Source organism: Micropterus salmoides, unplaced genomic scaffold, assembly GCF_014851395.1.
Source record: "Micropterus salmoides isolate LMB-PRFRI ecotype aquatic unplaced genomic scaffold, ASM1485139v1 Ms_hic_scaffold_11, whole genome shotgun sequence".
Lineage (NCBI taxonomy): Eukaryota > Metazoa > Chordata > Actinopteri > Centrarchiformes > Centrarchidae > Micropterus > Micropterus salmoides.
This window is the reverse complement of record NW_024040152.1, coordinates 14412739-14422510: the sequence shown is the minus strand read 5'-3', so window position 1 is coordinate 14422510 and position 9772 is coordinate 14412739. Positions and strand designations below refer to the sequence as shown.

Genomic DNA, 9772 nt, shown 5'->3' with positions numbered 1-9772 from the left:
CTGCTTTGTTATTCTTTACTGCTTTTTTTTAACCCAATGTAACACCCACCCGCTCTCTCCTAATGCCCTCCTTTCCCTCCTACCTCGTGATTTATTTGCCTCAGTTCCAATATTTGTCGGCAGTGTGTTTTCTTCCCCTTGTCTAAATGTCACCCCTTCTTCTAAGACAATATAAGGAGGGGGAGAGAGGGAGAATGAGAGGGCAAATGCGGGGGAGATAGAGGAAGGGGAGGAGGGGGAACTCGTAAAATGAGCAACAAAGTTTGGGAAAATTAAACATTAGGTAAGACGTGCACATTCACATGCATATACATATGTGGTAACAGAAATGCTGTGTCACTGTTTTTGGTGGAAGTATTTTGTGGGACATATTTCTAGGGGGAAAAAGGCTTCAGTTTGTGTTCTCATGAAGTGTTTCTCAGCAGCAAATGCACTCCTGCACACACATGTATATGCAGGGATAAAAAACACACATATACACACATTTATTTGTGATAATCATCAGAAGGACATTATCTCCAGTGCTGGCTCAGATCTTAGGTCTCATGCCAAACAAACACAATGGAAAGCATACTTACACTCTTAATACTTGCGTAGTACAACTATTATCCTTCCCAAAGCCACCTCCTCCCCTCCCTCGGCATCACTCCACACCCTGCATCACGCCTGTCCTCTCTCTCTCTCCCACCCTCATTCTCTACCTCCTTTATAACCCATCAGTGCCATCTCACAACTCTCACTCATTCTTGCTTTTTCAGCTTGGAATGGACACATCTGTTTTGGTGGGGGAACCAAACTGAGGACTTGCTGACACAATGTTATTGCGCTTTTTTGTAAAAAGTTGAATTTCACTAGCACTTCTGGATTTTACATTTTGTTTTGTTTGTTTTTTTTTGGGGGGGGGGGGTACATTCTACTATAATGTTCAATTAAATTGGGACGTGTGGACTTATTTTTGTGTTTAAAGGATGAGTTTTGCTAAGACACTCCTGTGAGCATGGTTTTGCTGTCACTGACAGCACACATGAAGAAACTCATCTTTACTGATTGAAATTGGGATTAAATTTCAATTTGATCAACCACTATAAAAAAAAGGATAACTGGATATCACAGGACTATGAACTGGTAAGAATCAGTGTTACTTTCGTGAAACGTAAATTGTGTATACAGTCTTAGTACACTATTAATATTTAGTAAGTAATATTTGCAGCTTCCAATGCTGCAGCAGCATGATCACATAAAGGTTCAAACTGAAATATTAGTCGTCAAATTATTGTTTATTCAAAGTTTCTGTAAAAAAGATGAGCAACTGCTCCAGTTTTTGTGATTTTGTTTCTCTGACCTGTTTGACCTTTGTCATCTCAACAGATATGCGGGGAACATCCCCAGACTCTGAGCCAGAAACATAAACCAACACCATAACAGACAGACAGATCACTTCAACTGTGGAGACGGGCAGCGGGCTGTCCAAAGACCCAGCCTGACGCACGGAGAGGGACAGACAGACAGACAGTCTGATGCCAACTGTCTCCACTGTCAATCTCAGGGCACCACTCCTCCTCCTGTTGCTATGGGCAACCCACCCCACCATGGCAACCAACTGGCTGTAAGTATAGTGTGCGAGAGAGGAAGAGAAAAAGGGAGTTTGTTTGTCATGCTATAACTTTTAAACGATGGTGACATGTCTCTAAATCTCTTTCAGTTGCTCCCCTCGCTTTCTTTGTCTCACTCCTAGTGACCTTTTCTCTTTTCTATCTCTCTGCCTTCACTGTCGTCTTCGCCTGGTCTTCCCCTTGTTTCCATCCTCTTTAAAACTCTCCCCAGTCATTACCTCTTCATCCTTTTTGTACCTTCTTCCTCTTTCACTCCCTCCGCTTTTCTTCATTATGCATCCTCTCATTTTGCCCCCCTTGCACAATAAGCTCCCTTTTCCAAACCTGCTCTGAGCCAATAACACAGCCCACCTTTTCTGTCCCAGCTCCCTGGCGAGGTTGCCTCGCTCCAGGCCCGTGTCCGGTGCTGCCCCATGTGCACGGCTGAGGGGGCTGACCCCAGGGCAGGTGGGTGTGTGCAGGGCGCGAGGGGAGGTCATGGAGTCCGTACGCAAGGCAGCCGAGATGGTCATAGAAGAGGTATGGTCAGGGGGCATGAAGTAACAGGGTCATGACCTGCAGGCATCTTCACAATTTGCCTCAAAACAGCCACTAATTCCATGATGCTTTTATTATCAGCCTCATCAGTGTGTGTTAGATTTGTATATGAGAGCTCCCTAACTGCTATGCATGTCACTGTCTAACTGTCTAAGTGCCAGCACCAGTTCAGGGATCGCCGCTGGAACTGTTCCACCACGGCACGTGGGATCAATGTCTTTGGCAGAGTCATGAACCAAGGTGTCCTCATATTGAAAATGTGTCATGGAAAATTACCTGCTCATGAATCCATACACCGCGAAACTCTCATATGCACTTCAAATTAAGATTTTAATGTGATCTATTTTGGATTCAGGGACTCGTGAGGCGGCCTTTGTGCATGCTTTGTCCTCAGCAGCCGTGGCAGTGGCTGTGACCCGAGCCTGCACCCGCGGGGAGCTGGATAGGTGTGGCTGTGACAGGAAGGTCAGGGGGGTCAGCCCCGAGGGTGAGCTTGGATTCCATTGCATGAAAATGGAACAGGTGAATCCACACTGAGTCACTGCTGCTGCACCGTTTTCTGTGGATTAAATCCTTATGTATGAAGTATGAAGCACTAATGTCCCAGACAATGTCGTCACATCAGGTATTTTCCCATCAGCTGTCACAGGCAAAACACCCATGATGTGACATTACAGATAAGACTGACCATAAGTGCAGTATGTATGAAGCACTGAAACGACAGACAGCTCAGCAGCAGCTTCTGTATGTGTGGTCCAGTGTGGATTCAGCCATCTTTTCAATATTTGTATTAAAACATGTAGTTGTTTAAAGGGTGCAATAAAGCACAGTACCGTCTCTGTCCCACCACAGGATTCCAGTGGTCAGGTTGCAGTGACAACCTGTCCTATGGTGTGGCTTTCTCCCAAACATTTGTGGATGACCCAGAACGAGCCAAGGGGCTGTCAGCAGGGCGACCACTCATGAACCTCCATAACAACGAGGCTGGTCGAAAGGTCGGTTGTTCCGCTCTCTGCCAGCATCTCACTTAATTTCTAACTTTGTCATCTGTGAGATTCACTATCAATCTGCTCTCCTTACATTCACTATCCTCTCATCCTCAGGCCATCCTTCACAACATGCAGGTGGAGTGTAAGTGTCATGGTGTCTCTGGCTCCTGTGAGTTGAGGACCTGCTGGAAGGTTATGCCTCCATTCAGGCGGGTCAGCGTTGTGCTCAAGGAACGCTTTGATGGAGCCACAGAGGTATCAGAATACACCCTTGCGCTTCTTTCAGCTCAGTTGGTGAACACATGAAGTCACATAACCTGAAGCGGATACTTAATCAGAAACTCATCTGAAACCTTGAAAGTTCAGTCTGTGTAGCTCTCTCAACATCATCCTTCTCTTAGGTTCGCCTGACTCGTATTGGATCCAGGACAGCGCTGCTCCCCCGTGATCCGCAGGTCAAACCCCCCGCTGCCAGAGACCTTGTGTACCTTGCGCCCTCCCCAGATTTCTGCCATCTCGACCCTGACAACGGTATCCCTGGAACTGCTGGTAGGAGATGTAACGGTAAGATCAATGTAAAGATCATCTCACAGGATATCAATCCAGATAATCCAATTTATCAATCAAAACAATTACTGAAAAATTACATTGCTCTCTTCTAATAATACCCCAAGGAACCTCTCGGCTGGCACCAGATGGCTGTGAGCTGGTGTGCTGTGGACCGGGCTACAGGGCAGGCCGGGCTGAAGTGGTGCAGCGCTGCTCCTGCAAGTTTTCCTGGTGCTGCTCAGTCCGCTGCCAGCAGTGCAAGAACACAGTCACCATTCACACCTGCAGAGTCTAAGAGGGCCCAAAAAAGACCAAACTGCCTGCGCAGAAAGACCCGAACAAACCACCACACCACCACTCTTGAACACAACATGGTCTAAGAATATAGACAATAACAGTCTTTAATTCACACATTTAGCACCAAATTTTCTTAATTTAATTCATTTGCGACTGAAGCAGTGAGGCGAGTTATGTATGAGGATTCTTCTGTAAACGCTGCAAAGTTAGAACACATGTAAAAACAAAGCAATGTAGACAAAAACAATGATAAAGCATCAAGTACATCTGGTATAAATTAAAATCACCTTCAGAGGCGGACAGGTGGCCACACAGGCACAGACATAGACATGCGTGCACACAAATTCACATGAACACAACAGTTAATGAACAGTTAATCTCTCACTGAACTAACAAAAGCTTTTAAAGCTGAACTAAACCAGGACTAACAGGGAAACATTACAGCACTCTTTATTTTATGCAAACTATTCGCGTTATGTCTCATAGACTAGCAGGTCTTTGAACATTTACTGTATTTATGTCTTCTTCTCTATTCTGGTTTATTTATTTAAGTTTTTGCTTTACTTCAGCTTCCAGCAGAGACCTCTTAAATAGGAAGAATAACTTTTACTTACTTCAGTGTCTGTCTTGTGTTTTGTCCCTCACCATCATGTGAAACTCTTCTGCATGTTCCTGCACAAGCAGTGCTTTTAGGTCTGTTCAAAAAAAAATCTAATAAATACAGTAGTTTTATCCAAAATATGTGTTTGAGTTTCTTATTGACCTGACATGTAAAAGATATTTTCAAACTGCCAATTCAGTCAATTCCCGACTGATACTGCATTCCAGACAACTTTGTACTCGACTTTCCGAGCTCCTACTGGAAAAAGTACGCCACTCAAAGTTGGAGTTCCTACAGGTAAATTCGGCGTAAATCCGTCTACCCTGACTTCATGAAGAGGCAGCTCTCTGACATCACAAAACTATGGCAGCACCCAGGGAAGTACATATTGTAAATGGTAAACCATCAACTCAAAGGCAACATAAAGTATATTTGCCTGTATTTCTTTTAAATAATGCATACTATCATATAGTAACACCTGTTCTGTATGTAAATTAATGTCAACACATCATTTAACAAAGAAACATCAGTTTTTCAAGATCAGGCATGTTTTTCATTCGTGTTTGGCGTCATGCACCTGGAACAATTCAGGGCGGACTTTGGAAATTTCCACTGGGAAATATTCACCTCCAACTGTGACTAGAACGCAGCATAAAGGCACATAGGTTAGCTGCAAAGTTAAAGGTACCCTGTGGAGTTTTTCACCACTAGAGGCACTATGGAGCAATGTTTTGCTGAACAGGTCCCTGTTTAAAACACGTATTTTGGAGACGTTCACGGTTTGTTTCTTTTATATTTGTACATGTTTTTGTATTATGATGGCAGAAGCAAGTGTGTAGTACATGGTTAACTAGAATGATCTCCCTTATGATTCGTTGAGCATTGTCCTTCAAACATACAAAATAATGGCTGCTTTCCATGTCCTTGAACCATTTTATTAAAAATATCCTGTGATTACAAACACCCAGAAATTTACTAGCAAAAGGTTAACATCTCAATCTAACACAATTAAGATCTATTCAAAATATTAAAACTTAATTTGTTATATTATCAATTGCTCAAAGTTGGCAGTCTAGCAATAAAAAAAAAAATCTTGATAAAATAAAAACTCAAGTTTCAAAAGGAATAACTGCTAAAAGTTTCCCAAAACAGAGTCACAGAATTAATACAATATACACAAAAGAAGAATAAAATAGAAATTCATAAGTCCACTAAAGAAGGGAAATTTGTGGAAATGCACTTGGCCTCCCCAGAAGGAGGGGAACTGGAAAGAAAGTATTACAGACATCTACCTTTGCTTGGAGTGACAACAAATCTCTTGTGCTTTCATTATTCAATCCAAAAGGGTCAGAAAAGAAAGCTAATAGAGAACCACTTAACATTAAGTTGCCCCTTACCAAAGTTCACTAAAAAACTTAATGTTAAAAGTGTTTCCCTACACTGGGTTTTAAAGCCCCAATCGCCAAAATAAGTAAAACACAGAGGAGGCCAAAAGTGGCTAGATAAAAGAATATTTGCTTAAAAAAAGAAATGGAGCAACAGTGACAGGCAGGGGGGGCCCGCCCCACCTCAATATTTGTAGAGAGAACACTGCAATTTTAAAAGCTTTCAGAAAAGGAGTTAGGTGACACTTACTGCATGCTGAAGTTTTATTCCCTCAGCATCTTTCAAAGTTTATTTTGAAGGCACAATCAGTGTACACTTGTATTAGAATAAGTCTCAATGGCACTGTACCTCCCTTCCCCTTTTGTTTTGTCCATTTTTTCATAATGGCCATTGATCTTTCTGATGATTTGATTCACCCCGCCTATTTCTCACACCGTTACGTCTCTCACTGTTGTTGTTCATCTATAGCAGGACACACTTTCTCTTGGTTTTGGTCTCAGGAGGCTCCAAGGCTGCCAGGATGGCCTCGTCAAACACGTTTTTAAGCCCTCGCTACAGAACAGAACAAGACAGAGCGAACATTTTAATACTGTCAGTTATTATTGCCTGACTTAACAAATATGTTGCTTTCAGTTGCAGTGTACCATACCTGTGTCAGAGCAGAGCACTCCACGTATTTGACAGCTTTCAGCTCACGAGCCAGCTTCTCTCCACTCTCAGGATATAGGGGGCGCTGCTTGTTCTTTGCCAGCTTCTCGACCGTGTTGCTATCTTCCCGCAGATCCATCTGTGTACCCACTAACAGGAAAGGTGTGCGTGGGCAGTGGTGAGAAATCTCAGGAACCCACTGGGGATAAAAAATAATAAAAAAGGTACAAGGATTAAATTCATGTTTTCATCCTTCCTGGTCACATCTAAGTCTGGGTACTATATGCAAAGAACGTTCTTTTTCAGTTATTTGTACTTATAAAACATTTAATATTTTAGAACTTTTACTTTTGTAAAAGAAATATTTATGTCTGGAATACAGCTGCAACAATTAATTGAAAAGTTTATTAGTTGTCAACTATTAAATTAATTGGCAACTATATTGATAATTGATTAACAGGTCTATAATCAAGTGATTTTTTAAGAAAAATTATCTAAATCCAGCTTCTTAAATGCATATATTTTCTGGTTTCTTTACTCATCTGACAGTAAAGTGAATATCTTTGGGGTTTGGCTAAAACAAGACATTTGAGGACATCATCTTGAGCTTTGGGAAACCCCCCCCCCCCCCAATTTTCTGAAATTTTATATACCTAACAATTGATCAACTAATTGAGAAAATAATCCTAACCCCACACGTCTGTCAAAGAAATTCTGCAAACCAGCACCACAGATACATTTAACAACAAAAGTTAAGGTCATGTTTTTCCCTAGTCAGTGAAACAGTTGACTGACCTTCTCTTTGACATTTTCAAATGATGAGGGGGAGACAACAGAGAAACATACGAGGAACACATCTGTCTGTGGATAGCTGAGAGGACGCAGCCTGTCATAATCCTCCTGACCTGAGAACAACGATCACAACAGAAACAGGGAAGTTTTTCTATTTGTTTCAAGTGACAGAAATAAGAGAGAAAAAGACAGACTTTCAAAGACATTCATGTTACCTGCTGTGTCAAACAGGCCAAGCGTATAGGGCTCTCCCCCAATCATCACAGTCACTGCATAATTGTCAAAAACCTTCAAGCACACACACAAAAAAGGACAAATCATGTGAGAAAAAACAAAAGGCAGCATGTTTGATTGCATTGTATTTCAGCCATGAAGAAATATTAAAAGGAAAAAGTGTTTCTTAGTAAATGTGTTTACGACATGCAGTACTTCTAAACATGACACAGCTTTTATTAAATCTTCTTACCGTAGGCACATATTCTGAGGGGAACTTGTTGGTTGTGTAGGAGATCAGTAAGCAGGTCTTTCCTACTGCACCGTCCCCTACCACTACACATTTTATAGTCTGCATCTACAGGGATAAAGAGAAAATAGGAAACGTCACAAGAGTGTCGGCGAATACAGTATACCAGACAGACACTGATAGAGGGTATTGGTAATCAAAAAATATAATACACAGTACTATAACACTCACAGAGGCCATTTTGTTTGACTACATTTACTTTTAATACTTACGTTTTTGCTAATAATACTTAGATACTGTTACAAGTTTTACTCCGTGTACACATTTTTACAGTGTTATATACAAATACAATATATGAAGTACTTTCCCCCACTGCATTTAGTTAACAGTTACTAAATATTTCAGTTTAAAGTTGGCAGTTTATTAGGTACACCTTGCTAAAACTATATATATACACACACACACACACACACACACACACACACACATATTTACACATACAAATACACACACACATACATATATACACACACACACACATATAATATCTATCTATATCTCTCTCTCTCTATAGAGAAAAAGGGAAAATATATAGACACAGACACAGAAGATGGGACAAGCACAACTCCTCAATTAGCCATTCACTTTATACAGCTTTGAGGTACTCACTTGACTTTATGTAACGTTATTCCCATTTTGTTGTTTACAAAAGATCTCACTGACAAATAACGGTGGTAGAATTCACATCTGTTGTACTAAGCTTGTTATTACATGTGCGTGCAAAAGAGTATTAATGACAGTGAAGCACTTCCGCATAGGTTACATACCATGGGTGAAAAAAAACGACGGCCTATTAGCTTAATGTAATTTAGAAACGGATACCGCCCAACACTTCCGCTAAATAAGCAGTTCCTCGGACAAAGTCAGGGCTGAAAACTGAAACTTTAAATGTAGAAGCTAACATAAAACGAGCAGTGAGCTAAAGCTGAGCCTGACTGTAGATAAGTATAAGCTCAGATTTATTAAGTGAGAAAATGAAAAACGTTGCAGTGTCAGATTGTTGCCTTAGTTAGCTTATTTACTAATCTAGCAACAGCTCAATCTATAACAAACACGAGGAAATAATCGCACAACCAGCGATGGTAAGTGACAACTGTGACAACTTCATTACCCAGATTGATATTAGCCAACACTAAACTGAGCTTCATGGGAAACTTAACACTTCGCGAATTTATCAAACCAACGAACAAGCGTTTCTTCTCGGAAGAGACTTAATATTGTTAAGGGGACTCTCCTACGTCCGTACCATATTGTAGTTAACCATAAATAGTTATTTCAGACAGTTTTTTACAACTGCACTCACCGTTTTTCTTCAGACAGGTTAGGCGTTGGTTGCATCCGGGTTTGAGGGTCGAATAACTTTGCGCGCAGCCGCAGAGCAGACGAGCCACAGCAACCGACGTAGATAGAAACACCGCCGCCTGCTGGACAGAACCGCACACAGCAGGACATTTAGTCTATCTGCCTGTCTAAATAAAGAGAGAACTTATCTAAAGTAGTGGAAGGCGTATTCACATCCTGTAAGTAAATATTTACACTTTTCCTCAATAGCTTTGGTCAAATGACCTTCATTTTGTCAAACAATATGAACATTAGGTCAGTTGTTCTTACGACTCTAGTCATTTATAGTTGCTTGAGTTGCTTGCTACTAAGTAAGCCTTGCCGATTAAAATATTTTGCATTTGTTCACTATTAAATCATATTTCTCTTAAATGCAATTATACACATTCATTGTGTAAATCCCTAAATGCTAAATAGAGTGACCAACAATCACAAGAACCTGTCACACATATTAGATACAGTTATGTGGTATTGTTATAAAAGTTGTCAGATGGAT

General features: G+C 41.1%; 2 protein-coding genes across 2 annotated transcripts; one reads left to right on the top strand and one right to left on the bottom strand.

The window, feature by feature from the left end:
* Positions 1-240: 240 nt before the first annotated feature.
* On the top strand, positions 241-4714 carry wnt4b (wingless-type MMTV integration site family, member 4b). Its single transcript, XM_038711118.1, has 8 exons — positions 241-1606; positions 1979-2132; positions 2306-2390; positions 2506-2637; positions 3003-3145; positions 3254-3394; positions 3541-3703; positions 3814-4714. The coding sequence occupies exons 1-8, from the start codon at positions 1518-1520 to the stop codon at positions 3981-3983; spliced, it is 1077 nt and encodes a 358-aa protein (XP_038567046.1). The 5' UTR covers positions 241-1517; the 3' UTR covers positions 3984-4714.
* A 785-nt stretch (positions 4715-5499) lies between these two features.
* On the bottom strand, positions 5500-9388 carry cdc42l (cell division cycle 42, like). The gene is made up of 6 exons (XM_038711117.1): positions 9239-9388; positions 7879-7983; positions 7628-7700; positions 7416-7525; positions 6622-6819; positions 5500-6524 (listed from the first exon to the last, which is right to left on the bottom strand). The coding sequence occupies exons 2-6, from the start codon at positions 7981-7983 to the stop codon at positions 6435-6437; spliced, it is 576 nt and encodes a 191-aa protein (XP_038567045.1). The 5' UTR covers positions 9239-9388; the 3' UTR covers positions 5500-6434.
* Positions 9389-9772: the final 384 nt, after the last annotated feature.